The sequence below is a fragment of the Trachemys scripta genome, chromosome 11 (genome assembly GCF_013100865.1).
Source record: "Trachemys scripta elegans isolate TJP31775 chromosome 11, CAS_Tse_1.0, whole genome shotgun sequence".
Classification (NCBI taxonomy): Eukaryota; Metazoa; Chordata; order Testudines; family Emydidae; genus Trachemys; species Trachemys scripta.
In genome coordinates, this window is record NC_048308.1 from 16667085 (window position 1) to 16683711 (window position 16627).

A 16627-nucleotide genomic window follows, 5' to 3' on the forward strand; every position below is an offset into this window, starting at 1 on the left:
AAAACAGAATAATGTGTCTAGGTCCACATTTAGCCTTTGCCCATGGATATACAGGATACAAAACTTTACCCTTAACTGCTTTGAATTTTTCTACATTCAAAAAATTATACTTCAACATTATTACACTTGTTTCACATTGTTGGATATGTTCTAACCCTTTGAATAGTCTCTCCTCTCCACCTCAGCACTAAGTCTGAAGAATTGTTGACAAATGTAAGCAATGTAAACTGTGCTAAACTAATATGCAGAGATAGAAGATAAAATAATAGTAAATTGTGTTAAAATACTCTTTACAAAGTATCACAATATTTGCTTGTAAGCCTGTTAAATAGCTGTACCATGAAATGCATCTTATGCATACAATGTGGATACCGTAATATATTGTACTATAAATATAGCATCTAATGTTATAACTTGGAGAAGAAATGCCAGGCAGGTAACTGGTGATGGTTAAAAGCAAATGGAAAAAGGCCAGAGATCTTCATTTGAGGAGTCATTCACATTGATTCCAGGGGGTTGTGAAATTACATTGACAAAGGGTTGCTATTCTAGGTTAATGAGAAACCATGATTTCAATTTCTTTGTAAAGAATATCAACAAATAAGATTATTTTTAGTTTGCATTATAATTGTGTAAATATGTAAATCTGTACTGAAGTCTTGCTCTCTGAGATTAGAGTTGACATGGTGGATATGGGGGGTGGGGAACAGCAAGATATCACTAATTCACACTGACTGAAACCCATTGCAAATTACTGAACTTTGAATTACAGCATGTTCCAACTGTTTACGGGATCAGCATTGGTCCCATAAGTGAATGAATAAATGCAATAAAAAAGCTAATACGCCACAATGTACTTTGTTCACTTTGATTATAGTTTTGTTACTGTTTTGAGTGAATTTAATAGAAAATACACTATGTATTTTGTAAAAATGAAGTCTTAATTCTGAAACCTCACTACAGTGCTCAGCTATTAAATCTCATCATTTTTGTGATATGTTAAGTGTGTGGATTATTGAGATTCTACTGTACGTTGAATCTTTAGTCTCATTGCTAATGGTGGAAGTACTGCATTAAAGTACTCTAGACAATGTACTGTATCTTGCTGTGGTCTAGTACTTTTGGTATTTGGTTAAAATTGAAGTGCTGTATAGCTTTTCTGCTCATTGTAGATAAATGTTTCATGTTAAAATAGCCAGTTGCAATTTTAAAACAGCCCTTTTATGAGATTAAAACTTCACTTGTCTTTTTCACGGACAACTTGTGTAAAAGCTATTTATTAATCAAGTTCCTTACCTTACCAGACTCTCTCTACTGGGCAGAAATACAGTCCCATTTCCTATAGTTACCTTGCCAGTTTTGCTTGTATATATTAATTATGAAAAATCCCCTTGGATTTGATGACAAAACATTCATGGTTTTTCAAATGTAAACAGAAAGCACTTTTGAATTTTGAAAAGTAACGTAGTTTAACTTCTAACTTTTTTCACAGTAATTTCTAACTCAGCAGAAATACATAGTTGGAGAACTTCAGAAAAGCAAGTTTTATAACTTAGATGCATATTTAAAAAAAAAATGTGCAGTACCTACTTTTCATTTGATATGAACTAAGTGGGAACTTTGATTTTTTCCATATCAAAATGTGTATTAATGTTCATGTAATAAGTGTGTAAAGTTTAATTAAGTACCTTCAAGGCCTTGTGGGACTGTCTTAGGAGCATTATAGCAATTTTATCTGTAATTTGAAATATACTAATTCTTGGTTTTAAAATTATACTTCCTCCAACAAAGCAGAATTACAAGGATGCTGGCATTCCAATCAGTTCTACAGGGAGAAAGCGGTTATTCCCTTGCTCCTCTCAAGTCTGCTACGCGTACTGAAGCTGACTAAATCAGTCAGCTGTAATTGGTTCCCAGACTCTGAATGTTATAAATACAAGATGGCTTTGGACTACTTACTTTCCCCATATCCCTACAATTGTAGCTGGTCAGTTCTTCTTGCTCATAAAAGTCCCTTACTAAAGATGTCCTATGGGGTCACTCCGATTATCTTGAGGGCTGCTCAGAAGCCTTCCCTGTTGGGGGCAGTTTATATTTGATCATTTTGTTTGCAATTTCCCATTGATCTTCTTCTGGCTTACTTTCTCTCACCTTCTTAAAGAATTGTCTGATCACTGAGTCATTTTAATTACTTTTTATATGGTTGTGGCATCCCAGTTGCTCCAATGGGATCTTTGTAAAATAGAATAAACTACACTGATTCCCTCTATCAATTATTCTAATGAGATTGGAATGACAAGATATAATGTTGCTTTTACTCAAGATAGCTCAAACTTTAAAAAGTTGTTATAGCCTAAATGAAAAATTAACTCAGTTGTGAGACACATAATGGAGGGACTGGTGGGTTTTGAATTAAAAAGTCCAAGAAACTTGATTTAAAAGTTTTGGGTTTTTGTTTTTTTTTTTTTTTTTTAAGTGAATCATGTAGCTATACTACAACCACTTCAAGAATGTCTGCTGCATCGTATCCAGGTGTCATTGGATAACTTGTATGCTTTATTTTGGGCTTACTACTTCTTCTCCCCTGACCCTTTGCCTTGGTATATACACCACTTTTGTACCAGTGTAACTGCCAGATAAGGGTAGATTTTTTTTTTTCCCCAGCAGTATAATTATACTGGTACAAAGCATAATGTGGCTGCAGTTGGTGTAAAGTTGCCTTATACTAGTATATCTTATTTCCTTTCCCATAAGCTACAGGTGTAGTGTGTAGACAAGGCCTCTGAATTTCCAGTGCTTCCCTTTGTCCATGTGCTGTAGTATCTAACTCAGTGGGTGAAATTTGACTTTAAAATCTTATATACTCACTAGGAAATAGCACCAAACTAACATTTAAGCAACAAAGATTCTAAAGCTTTGAAATTTTCTTTGAATAACAGATGCTAAAACAATTTCAGATGTCACCAAAGCATCAGGATATAACAGGTTTATATCAGTATGATTAATGCTCTCCCTGTTTGAGGCTATTCTTACAATGCTTAGTTTTTCTAAATATTAAAACATCTAGGGGTTACTAGAATACTCTAATCCACTTATTTTTAACAAGTTACTCAGTGCAGCAGCTTTTATTGCAAGACCTTCCAGGGGGAATGTGAGGATTTTGTTGAAAAACATAAAATTTCTACTCTAATACATCCTGCTTGGTCTAGAGCACCTCTGTCCATTATTATTTAGTATAAGTGGTATCTAGCTATTATTTCATGCTAAATTAAAGCTCATCTTTACTTTGAAGCCTGCCCTAAACTGAAGAGGCAATTATTATATATCTTGGAACTATGTATACCTCACTTTAGGTCATAGGACAGATAATTGTAAGATAATGTAATGAAGATGCTCTAGTTTTCAAGGACTTTGCATAAGGATCAATCTATGTTCTGTAAAATGGGACTGAATTATTTGGACTTTGGGAAATGAGTGTGAAGTTAGGATTATTACGCTGGCATAATGTTCTTCCACTCTTACATGATACGTAATGGAAAATATTAATAAAAGTGGTAGAAGGAACAATTGTTTAGCAGATTTTATGTGACATGATTTTACTGGGAGACTTTAAAGTGAGGGGAAATTGGGTAGATTCAGTTAAGTCAAACACTTTAAAATATAGTTCTAAAGAAAAAGTTGGATTTACACGATTTTTTATTATTTTTGTAACCTGTTAGAAGCTTGAACAAACTTCAATTTTGCCAGCTACTTCCATTTTGCAAAATATCCCTTTCAGATTACTGATGGCACTGAAATAATATCTAAGTGTCAGCACAGTTGTAGGGGAAATGTTCATTACTTTGTCCTCTGAGACAGCCCAGTAAAGTGAGAGAGAATCTGCTAAACTGCTTTCTTTTGACAGATGGTGTATATAATTTGGCTCAATTCTGTGGAATTTTAAATATATAAAAACCCTGAGAAGAAACATCACTAGATATAGTGTAATTTTTTTCAGTACGTAAAATTATGGACATAAATCACTTTAATTCCCTTTTCAAGGAGAAATTCTGATATTAAATGTTCTATAAATTTTGTATTGTACTCAACATTGTGGCCAATAATATAGCTGAAACTTTGGTTTCCTAATGTGGGCTAAAGATTTTTGTTCTAAACTAAAATATAGCTTCCACCTCAGTCTAATAGTTTCATCCATTCTGAGCTATTCTGCTCAGTTCCCAGTGTTCTATAGGACAGTTTAGGTCTGAATTATGTTTATAAACCTAGAATCATGTGGTGGCTCTGCTCCTCCAAACACTCTCCAAGTCACTGTCTCCACTATATCTTGTTGGCTTTTTGCTGTTGAATTCAGTTTTTTATCCTGCCCCTAAGTTTTCATTGTGTTGCAGACTTTTGTATTAACCAAGGCATTTAGGGTTCTTATTACCAGGAAGCAGTTCTGCTTTATTAAATACATCCCTTCCCCAATATATTTCCTTATCAAATTTTGCTAGCAGCTAGCTGTTCCACTATCCACCCAGTATCCACTCTACCAATGATTCTCAATCTACTTACCATTGTGGGCCGCATATGCAACAATCTGTGTTGTATGGGCTGCATCCACACAATATATATACCACCTGTCTGCCCCTGACGATGTGTGCAGTGATCAGCAGTGTGCTGATGGGTTAAAAATAGGGTGACCAGATGTCCCGATATTTGGGGCTTTTTCTTATAAGACACCTATTATCCCCCACGATTTTTCACAACTGCTATCTGGTCACCCTAGTTGAAAATCACTGCTCTATGCCATCAACAATGCAAATAAGTATGTTACTGCCTAAGCAGCCCACAGTGAAATAATTTACAGTGCTGATATCAAAAGCACCATCACATGTCAGTGGTAACACCTCACTGAGCTAAATAGGGGCAGTTCACTAAGTTTTCTACAAACTGGCAAATTCCACTCCATCTGGTTATAGTTAATAGTTCAAATGTTCATCATACAATGAGGACTAAAGATGTTTAAAAAATTAAAATGTATATTATGAAACAATTCTGCAATAAATTCAAAAAAGCAAAGGTGATTATGGTGCAATTTGTAGTAACTGAACTATCAGATGCGTTTAGCCTGTGTTACAATTAGAAAGGACAACTGATGTGGATAGCTGTTGATTCTGCATGCACTTTATATGCTTAAATACAATGCAGCAGTCATCACAAGTTTCTCACTGAGCAGCAGAATGGTTCTAGCATTTTCTGTGCATACACAATTTGGAATCTCATAAAGTAAATGCCTGGGCTGGGAGGAGGAGGAAGGGAGACAGAAAGCCAGTTAGTCACTGTGACCCCTAATTCCTGCCTTCCACCAGATTTTATTTATACGGAATTCCTACAGAGATGTATATAGGATCATGCAAGACCTTCCCGCCCATATTGGTTCATGTGAGAACTTTCAGTTTACATATACTAGCAAAACGGTACCTAATGTATATCACCAAAAACTACTTTAATTTCATTGGCAGTAGTTGTGTGACACTTTAAAAAGAGAAAAAAATCTTTACATTTTCAATACTTCCGATTATTAAAACTGAAAACTTGCATAACTTCTGCAACTATGGAACACTAACAGGGAACTGCAGGATTGATGAAGTAACAATGTCATGATCCTGCAAAGTTTTGCCACAGGCTTCTAAATCCTGTTTTGCTTTTCGACTTCCCTGCCATGTTGTGAAGCATGCTCCTGCTCCTAAAGTAAAAAGTTGAGGAAAGTGCTTTCTAAATCTAAATTACTCTTCCTTTTACAGATCATTAATTTACAGTTTGCATTTTACTTCGCTTGAATGGTGGAACTAATCTATAGTCAGTTACTTCTGAATTGTCCTGCACTGTCAATTTTGCCAGCTCTTGAGATACTTGGTGTTTAGTGCCTCAGTTCTAGGAGTCAAGTGATTACATGAGAATCTCAGTTTTCACTTAAAGCAGAGAAAAAACTGACACTATGAGCAGAGTGAATGATAAAGGCTTAGAAACCAGAAGGCAAAATTTATTAACTTAATGATTGCGACTCATGGTTGTTGGGGGCCTAACTCATGATTTTTAAATGTTGGTGATTGGCAATAGTGCACACTGCTCCTGGAGGTGGTGAGAACAGGCACCTAGTTTACTAAAGGTAAAATTTTCAAAATTGCTTAAATGACATCCTCCTAAACCCTATTTTCAAAACGGACTTTGCATTTAGGAGCCTAAAACTCTCCTAGGACTTATCAAAAGTCAATGGGATTTTGGCTCCTGTGTGTTTAAGTCCCTTTTGAAACTGAGACTTTGGCTCCTAAGTCACTTCAGGTAACAGTCTCAAAAGTGATTAAGTGACTTTAAATTTTCAATGTTATGTTTAGAAATACACTCACCAAAGAATAAAATATATAAATTAGAGAAGTGAGAGAATTGCATTGGTTGGGTTTCTATAAACTTCAATTTGTACAAAAGAGAAATTTTACCTCAGCTCAGAATAGTTTGATGACTCAAGCATCACCTCTAAGCAGTTATTTGTTCCTGTGTGTATTTTATTCCTGCTTTACTCTTTTGCCTTGTCCCCACAATATCACATCTTATACAATCAGAAATGCTGTAGTCTTGCTTTTCAAGCTACCAATCCATGCACTATATTGAATATCCAAATTTCAAAGTGTCAAATCAAATTTCTTCCATTAAATCATAACAAAGATATTGAATACCGTAGATTATTATTTAAATGGCATTTTGTAGCTCTTTAAGCAACAGTCAAGCACTTCATAGCCATTTGCCCTGTGGTTTTTACTGCTCAGTATCAGTGAAGTACAATGCATCTGTCCAAAGAGCGTGCATCAACCCTGGAAAAGGACGGTCTTCCTTTACAGCATTCAGGGATTTCTCTTTAATACTGTAGTTCATGACATTTTAAATGGCCCCCTTCCAAATTTTACCCATCAAATGCAGAGATTCAGTGGCGATATAGACAAGTGACAACTTCACTTTGGCAAAGTGAATTTAATACCAGTCCCAAGAGAAAGGAGGAAGAAACTTCTCAAATTATCATAGCATTCATATTCCCACAGAAAACAGGAAATGTTAATTACAGAAGTTTTACAGACCAGTATGTATATAGAGCAGATAACTCCTGCCAATTAACTTTTGATAAACCACTAGAAGTAAGAGGTAAGACTACCAGATGATGTCTGTGTGCTGGAACTTGCTGTTCTGTATCCAAGAGAAATTAAAGGGATCTCTCTTCTGAAAACTTAATTTGTACTTGTAACCATGTTCTATGCTGACCTGTATATAAAGTAAGTTCTGATTCTCCAAGTGATTTCCACAACCATATTTAATTAATCAACTGGCAAATTATGTTTGGGAAGGTACAGCGCCAGACCACCTGAATAGCGTTCAGGACTGTCTTGGATGCTTTCTGCTAATATTAGATATTTTACCACTTATGTATTTACAGAAAAAATGGGATTCCCAAGTTCATCAACTTTTTTTAAATACTATAAAATAGCTTTTTTTTTTTTTTTTTTAAAGCCTTTTCAATTTGAAAACAAAACTGCATGGCTTTTGCTTTTCTTCAAAATGCAAACTCTTACAAACTTAATCTTTGCAAGAAAAAAAATTACTTTCTTTACTGGATAAATGGCAACTGCATTCCCCTGCCCTGATAAGCATTTCATATCACAAATCAAACTAGTGTAATTATATTGCAGTCTCATAGGTGCTTTCCAATGTTTGGCTGATTGAGTTTTAGTAAGTTACTACACTCCCATTTTCAAATCAAATGCAAATTAACCTTTTATAGTGGTAGAAATAGATATGAGTCGAAAATATACATTAGTTTGGCAGAAGTTTTGAAAAGTTCATTGTCTTCCCTTCATGAAGGGATGCTGCAGCAGTTGTAGAGCAGACGGACGCTCATGTTGATTTCTGCATAGTGGAGTGAGGGAAATTAATACATAAAATAAACAGTTGTTACAAAACATGCATGTTGCTTAACTGTTAAATTATAAAATCTAGATACAATCTTAACTCATCACTTCTCCAGTCATTCCTCTTTTTTTGGACTTTCTGGGGGAGAGGGGAGGGCTTAGTGAAAAGTGCAGGTTGACATTAATTTGATAGTATTCTTAACTCATAAATCATTTCCTCCAGCCCTCTGATCTCATTGTCACTCACTCTGAATTCCTTCCAATTAGTCAATAGCTTTCTTGTAATCTTGCTATTCCAGGGGCAGTTGCATCAAAGCTATTTAAAGAATGATTTATTTCTTTGCTTGCTGACTCTATGTATGTGCAGTGACCAAATCTGCATTGGCTACTTTTTTTTTCCCTTTCTGTTTTTGAGCCTTTGGGATAGACTATGGTCATAATTTCAAGCTTATCTCCACAACTATGTGGGCTAGAAACTTTCTTTATTATTATTATTATTATTATTATTATTATTACATGAAAGCTGAGATTTTTGTTGAATCACTTGACTCCAGGAGCTAAGACTTTTTAAAAAGAACATCCCAAATGACGAGTCATGATAAAGTCACAAGAATTGAACACTCGAAAGACTGTGTTTTCTAGGTTTCCTTCCTCTGTTTGGGATTCCATATGCATGTTTCAATTTGCATTTTTTCAAACTGAATCTAATATTGTTTTCTGCCCATGTATTTAATTTTTCTTGATCATTTGTATTTTGTTTGAAGCTGCTTCTAACTTAGTATTTTATGCAGATTTTAACATTCTAGTTAATTCCTCTTTCCTATTAATGAAGACTGTAAGTAAACCCAGATGTAATACCAAAACCCACGTGGTACCAAATTTCCCATCTGTAGTTGTCAATGATTTTTCAAAGAGAGTTGTACAGTAAGGCACTTTTTTGGAGGCGGGGTGGGGTGAGGTTAATTCTCAATGTCTTTAGATGTATATCAAGGGGAAAAGGCTGGCCTTGAGGTTGAGGCATGGGATGGAGTGCCGTAAGACTTAGATTTGGCTTCCTCTTCACAGCCTTTCTTTGTGACCATGGACAAGTAAATTAATCTCTGTGCTCCTTCCTTCATTTCTGTAAAACTGGAACAATACCTGCATCACAGGGGTATTAATGCTAATTTAATGTAAAGTGCTTTAAAAATCTTGGATGGAAGCGTCTTAGTAAATGCAAAATCACCCAGTCTGATGAATACTCAAATTTTCCTTTACATTCTCTCTATCAATAGCTATTTTATAGGATTTTCTTCCCTTGGGACCTAGGTGAACAACACAGTATTGTGGGAGAGGAAGCAAGCAGGAAGAGGCAGTGACTCACCCTAAATCACATAGCAGGTCAGTAGCAAAGTGGGAGTAGAACCCAGGTCTCCTGACTCTCCAGCCACTGCTTTATTCACTAAATAATTTGCCTCTATGGTGTTCAAATTCTTTCCTCAGTTGCCCATAAGTCTCCCATTAATTTCACTAGAATGCCTGCAGACAGCAGGAAACTGCCTGTTGTGCTGTTCCTACCCGTTCAAATGTAACTTTTGTGTTGGGAGTAAACTGCTGTTTTAAAAATCTCAAAGAAAAAAAAATTAAAGTAAACATTGCAAAACAACACCCAGGTCTGCTGAATGACTTGTATGGAATGTGCTCTCTCTTTCAGAAAGAGAACATATTTTCTAGAGTGGTAATGGCTAAAGAATTTTCTAATAGAAAAGTAAAGAGTTATGTGAGGGCTCCCCCATTTATGACCCAGTCTTGTAAGTTGTTTCCCTTTGCTAGCCCCAAGTCAGATCCTGGCAATGGGCATTTTTAAAAAGGTGTCTCCACTGAACTCAGGAGATTTAACTAAACATCCATGGCATGCTATAGCTCCATATAAATAGTGAGGCCAGGATTTGATGGAAAAACCCAAGAGGTTCATAACTTTTGATATATGGCATTATGGAATTTGAAACCTTCATATTTAGTATTACTTCAAGCCTTCTTGGAATGCGAAGTAAATGAAACCTTATATAGGCATTTTATCTTATAAGAGCTAACCCAAGCTTCCCCTGATGATCAGCAACATTCAAACAATTTGAGAAACCATCAAAGATCAAAATACATATAAAAGTAAAAAAACTACTTACCTGGTTAAGCACACATGGACAAAGTCCGCTGCTTTTCCTGAGAAATGGTCAGGTAAAGAAGGCATCAGTCCTCTATGGGCTCCAATGTAAAACATAGCTGCTAGCCTATCCATGGAAGCCAGAGGTGGTTTACCCGTTGCCATCTCAAATACAGTGCATCCAATGCTCCAGATGTCGGATTTTCTTCCATATCCAGATTCATTTATTACTTCTGGTGCCATCCAATACGGAGTCCCATGCACAGACTTGAGCATTTCACTGTGTGTGCCACTCAGGCTTACCCATGCTAAACGCTTTGCACATCCAAAGTCAATCAGCTTTATTACACCATTTGGCATAAGCATAACATTATTGCCTTTGATATCTCTGTGTACCACACAGTTTTTATGTAAATATGCAACCCCTTGTAGAATTTGTTTTGTATATTTACAAAAGACAATTTCTGGCAATGGCCCAAAACGATTAATAATACTGGAAATTGAGCCACCAGGAACAAACTCCATGAAAATGCTTACAATGTTATCTTTTAAACAGGTTCCTAAATAGGTTACAATGTTGATATGCTTTAGTGTTTTCAACAGGTCAACTTCTTCTTGCAACTTCTGATACTCCTTTTCTGTAGTGACTTTATCTGAGGTATCCAAAGCAACTTGTTTCACTGCTATTAATTGTCCCTGGCTTGTCAGACCACAGTACACCTGCAGTATTTGAAAAAAATTAAATATGAATTAAAGACAGGTTTTTAAAAAAATAAATGTATCATGGAAGTTGATCTAGAACTCATCTGTATAATCCAAAATATTTTGACACATACAGTAAATGGGATAATAGGGGAAATAGTTATAAAGAAATTATGTAGCTTGAGGCAAATGTATATTTTTAAAAATATTCAGACTTTAACTTACAGTGCCATAGGCTCCCTTTCCAAGGATTTCACCTCTCGTCCATGTGATAGGAGCCTTATTACCTAGACTGCTTTCTGGAAATGCTGTAGATTCATTGAAGTTCAACAAGTCACTTTCCCTCTTTGGTGCCAGGAACGCTTTACTGTAACTCTGCTAGAGAGGTGGTAGTCAGGGAGAGGGTGGGTCAGAGGAGAAAGGAAGATAAAGGCTTCATTTTAATGTTATTCACGTGTTTTAAAAAACGATAATCTGAAATTCTTCTTTATAATATCTCTTTAGAGTAGTCAAATTATAAGGCTCCTGGTCAGCCCATAGACACAATGACTAGTATGTAAGAAGTACTTTTAAGTAATGTGTAAGTATGGTACCTAGGCACTATTGAATGCCAGTGAGAGAGCATGCTAGGGAATCCAGCTGGGAAGAAAGGTTGATAGCAGGGTATCCTCTTGTCTGTCACCTTGGTTCTCAAGTACCTAAATTTTACTAATCTGAAGAATTAACCTGACACTAGCCTTGGACTAGATAATACATTTAAATACATCCCAGCCCTAGAAATGGCTTCCTCCAGAACAATTGCTCTAAAACAAGTTGGAGCTAATTTGGAAGGGGCCGTTTCAGAATGAAGGGAAAAAGTTTCCCTATCTACCCAGGGATGCTTATGAGGAGGGAAAGTGAAATCTGTCAAGTGGGTGTGTATTTACTATTTTTGTGTTACAGTAGCCCTACTGTACATATCAGTGCCCTAATGTGCTAAGCAGTGCACCAACACACAGTGAAAAATAATTGCCCTGAAATTACAAAGGGGATGGGGGGGGAGGAAGTAGAGAGGTGAAATGACTTGCACGAGGTCACACAGCAGGTTAGTGGCTAAGCTCAGAAGAGTGCCCAGGTGTCTTGAAGCGCAGTTCAGTATCCTATAACTTTGCTCCCTCCCTAATAGAGCTCTCTTATTTTTATTTTATTTTTCCCAATTTAAACTCATTTCAATCTTCTATGATAAGCCAACACTTATGGTCATTTTTAGAGCAGCCATCTGATGGCTAACATAGATCCAAAAGGAGGAGGTGGCCTTCTGTGGAAGGCAGGCACCACTTGTAGTAGATAGGGTTAGAGAGCCCGTGCTTTTGCCTTGGCCCAAGGAAATCTATGGGTTTGTTCCTGTGGCAGAAATATCTCTTGTCCCTTTCCTTGACCCCATTTCCCCAGTTTATATCACTGCTTATTATTTTAGCCTTGCCCATCTTAGTTTCTCCATAATTACTCCTTTCATCCTGGAATATGGTCACTGTTGGTCAGGCTTATTTGTCTCTTCTGGTGGTCTTCAAGATGGATACTCTGCTGATCCCAATTACTTATTGAGATTCTGAGAAAGTGATTAGGTAGTCAAAGGAGTGTAGGCTAACTACCGTTTTCTAGTTTTGGAAAATGGGCAAGTCTGTCTGCACACCAGGATGAGGTACAAAAATTGAACTGGGCACAAATATTCTGGATGTGGACAGGCTACCATCTGCTTGACTAATATGGGGGCTCATCTGTTTTTCCATGCTGGTGGTGTTGCTACAGCATGGGGAAACAATTAGCAAGGTATGGGAAATTTGTTTTTACCTGTTCCTCTGCACTTGCTACTACTTTGCCATCTTCATTCACACTGCCTCTTTCTTCTTTAGCAAATACATTTTGTGTTTTAGAACCTGTATTCTTTGTAGGTATTCTGGAAGAGGCAGTATCTTTTTCATCGAGTGCTAGCAGCTCTGCCGCCAGGCAACAAAGCAATTCATCAGTCAGTTCTTCATTATCTGCATAGTCCAGAATGTTTTGATAAGTCTGAAAAACTGGGCTTGCAGCATTTAAAGTCTGGTTTGTTGGATGCTGAGTTGATGCATTTTCTGAATTACAATTTTCAGACATGTGTGTCCAACTCTGATCTAGTTTTCTTTGAGAAGATACACAGTCTGCTCTGTCTGGAAAAGACAATGCAAACAGTGCTTCATATTTATCTATAGATTTGCAGGAGGTCTGGTTTGCTTCTAGATTCATGGAGTCATCCATATCCACTCTTCCTTGGACTACACACTTGTTGTTCTGATCTGTCTTTAGTAAACTGCTCACTAAAGCAACACATTCTGCATGATGTTTATCATCAACCTGCCGAAAATTGTGGACATTGGTTGCAAGTATCTGATTGTTAACTACATCTCTATTATCTGAAGACTGCTCCAAAGGGACTTCTTTAATAGTTGACAAGTTTGAATTTGGAATGATTTCATTTTGTTTAGTGAATTGTGAAAACTCTTTCAAAACGAGAAACTGCTGACCTTCATCTTCGTTAAACAATGGCTTGCTCCTTGAAGTTTTTATGTGCCAATCTGGACCAGAAATTATTACATCATCTTCCAGTTCCGTGTTGCTATCTCTTAACTCAGAACTTCTCTCTTCTGGTGTTAAGTCTTTGTGCTTTTGTTTAATGCCAATTGTGTTCTTGGGTTTAGAACGTGTTCTTTTTTGGGTGCTTCTTATTCTGCTGCTGTCTCTCTCAATAGTACAGGTAGATTTACGTCTATTAGCTGCGTATCTCCCAGGTGGAGCAGAACAAACTTCCCTGTAAAATCTGCTTTCATGTTGACCAAGTCCACGCACTTGGGAATATACAGGAGTCCCAAACATTTCATAAATCCCTGGGCCTTTGTCATTTGAATTTATTTCCTTGAACATGTCACTATATTTCAAATTCAAGAAATCTGAAGCAGACTGTGTTCGTGGAACAGAAAGTGGAGTAACATGTTTCTTTAAGCTGCTTGAACTTTTGCAGATATACGGAAATGCTTGCTTTTTAGATTTCTGAGCACTCTGAAGAACATGGTGTTTCTTCATCTGAGGTCTTTTTTTCTGAAGCTTTGAGGAAGCCTCAGATTCCACATGAGACAGTCCAACAGAAGGGAAAATCTGGTTCTTGATGTTGGTATTGTGGGTGTTACATTTTGTGGAACGCTCATCAGAAACAGAGAAATCTTGAGGTACTTTGCTACTCATTTTAGTCTTTGAAGCAGATCTATTTCTATTAGTTTTTATTTTATTGTCATTTTCTTTGTAAGCAAGTATGCTGAAGCTGTGACTCATATTAGGAGGCATGCTATGGATGACCTCCTTCTTTCTGGTGGGACATTTGGCAATCTCTAGTGCCCTACGTGGCTCATGTTCAGATAATGTAATATGGACAAGAGGTACTGGTTTATTGATTTTTGTTTCAGTTGCTTCTGAAATTGCTATTTTTTCAGTTGTTCCAAAGACTACTGGATAAACACTGTTTTCTGCTTTCTCAGCAGAAAAGTGAGGAATGATTTTAGCTACAGATTTATCTTCTAGCATATGATATGATTCTACTACTTCATTTTTGCAGCTTGAGTCTAAACCATGATTTTCAAGCACCGCGTTCACACTGTCTACATCTGCACACCAACTATGAGCAGGTATCACCCCTGAAACATCTACTTCCTCTAGATAAGTTCTAATGGCAGTCCTTGGTGCTAAATCTCTCTCGCAGTTTCCAGCTCTTACAGTGTCTGCATTGCTTGATGCAGGATACTGAACTGCAAATATTTCACAGTTCTCCTTGGTGTTTGTCACTTCACTTGAGTTGAAGTAAGCATGACTGTCATCAAAAACGCTGGCTGTGTTCACAATATCTGAATTTTCATAGGTTATTGAAAGCTGATATTTTTCAAAGTCAGCCTGCTCAGTTTTAATACCTACATCAGCTTCGCTGCATTTTAATTTTATTTCACTTGCTTGTTCTTTCAAGTCTTCAGAGCATTTGTAATAGTTATCCATTCTGAATGAGTCCAGGTTTCCTGTTGAAGTAGAGCTATCAGAAACACTAGTAGGAGCTTGTTCTGATGACTTTTGAGCCTGCCTTTGCCTCAGGTTGGCTTATTGAGGCTGGTAAAGTTTGATACATGGTTTTATAGGCATAGGTACAGAATTTGTAATACTCAAAATATTGTTGCTATCAGTGTTTGCGTTGACTTTATTGTCCTGTAAAGGAGTAAGTTGAACTGTTCTTATAGGTTGAAATGTCACTGGTGCCAGGCGAAACTGTAAGTTCCAGAACAAACTATTAGTAATATGCTTTGTATTTGGGAGATCAAATACACAATTTTGAGGCAATAATCAATGGTTTTAAGGAAGAAAATATGCCCAACTTTATTTTTTGGCAAATTCTCAGTATTTAACTCATATTCAGGTCCAATATCAACACACAAAATGCAAAGATGGTTGATAGCTATAATGGCCCATTTAATCTGTGTATCTCATCCTCTATTTCTATGCATTTAGCACTAGGGAAAGAGGAATTATTTGATATGAGGCACATGTCACTACATATCTCAAAAAAAAAAAAGCCCTTGTACACACACTTATAAAAATCATCATGTTACCTGTTAACTCTGTCTTTGATCTATGATTTGTGTGTTTGCTATAAAAATTCAAAAGGTAATCAGTGTTTTGATATCCCAGAACTTACGTCATTTGCTGTGCACTTTCTCAATGAGAGAACAAGCCTTACACTTAAATTTGTGTCTTTATTCTGGTTCCAAGAATGTATTGTAACTAGTGAATTTTCAAGTAATGCTAAAAGTCATGATCCTATGGAATATAAATCTAATTTAAGCAGTAAAAAAAGCTTTCAACCACAAAACTATAAAAGTGTGATGTCTTAACTGTAGCTGTTTTATCCATGCAGAAAATTCTTTCTAGACCATCAACAGATTTGTTACTATAACCTTAAATAGCTGAAACAGTGCAGCTCATCCAGGTGTCCAGTCTAGCCTCATTAATTTCCATAAACCATACTATATTGACACATGATTTGATTTGCACAACGGTAAATATGCCAGAAGTTGCAAGAGCTTTGCCTACCTTAGGGCTTCCACCAGTACAGCAAAATGGTAGTAGTACTAGATAGATTTTTTTTTTTTTTTTTTTTTAATGTTCCTTGTGTAGATAAGGCCTGCTTAGACTAAAGCAATTTTTTTTGGTCAACTTTTACACTGTAGTTTGGCCTCACTTACAATGAGTGGTCAAACTGTTGTTACCCAGTTTGCCCACACTGTGTGTAAAAAAATGTTTGTTTGTTTTTTCCTGTAGGTAGAACTACCCTATATCTATTATTCTGCAGTGCTTGGGGAACTATGTGAATATATTCCTATTTGGACTATTTACAAGAATATCATAAAGAGGATTTGGCCCAAAGTATATTTCAAAGTGTACGTGGGGTAGGATATGGGGGAAAAATGAGCTCAAAGAACATGCTGTGTGTTGATATGCAAATAAATATACAAACTAACCCAATTCCACAGAAATAATTAGTGGTCATTTGCATGCACTATGTGCTCATTTGTATGCAATAATTTCAAAATAGTGCTGGTGTCTGTCCCATTGGAGCAAACCAAGGTTTGAGTGTGCTGGTGTGGGGAACAAGTTCTATACTTTAAAATTCAGAATTTTGGCAGGCTCTTTCTTCTTTTAGTCTGCACACTTTTATCTGGATTGTTTGATTTTTATCCCAACTCTTGTGCCTCTAGAGGTCAGTATAACCTAAGGGCTGAAATAAAATTAAAAGTTAAAC

General features: G+C 36.5%; 1 protein-coding gene across 3 annotated transcripts in view; it reads right to left on the reverse strand.

Moving 5' to 3' along the window:
- Positions 1 to 7536: 7536 nt before the first annotated feature.
- Positions 7537 to 16627, reverse strand: part of MAP3K19 (mitogen-activated protein kinase kinase kinase 19) — a 30385-nt gene continuing 21294 nt past the window's right edge. For 2 of the 3 annotated variants that reach the window (XM_034785085.1, XM_034785084.1), the window contains 4 exons: positions 12610 to 15096; positions 11005 to 11157; positions 10100 to 10797; positions 7537 to 7935 (listed from right to left, as the gene is read on the reverse strand). In XM_034785085.1, coding sequence (XP_034640976.1) covers positions 7869 to 7935; positions 10100 to 10797; positions 11005 to 11157; positions 12610 to 14832 — 3141 coding nt within the window. In that variant the 5' untranslated portion in view covers positions 14833 to 15096 and the 3' untranslated portion in view covers positions 7537 to 7868. The remainder of the gene's footprint in view (positions 7936 to 10099; positions 10798 to 11004; positions 11158 to 12609; positions 15097 to 16627) is intronic. The other variant, XM_034785086.1, reaches the window with a different exon arrangement.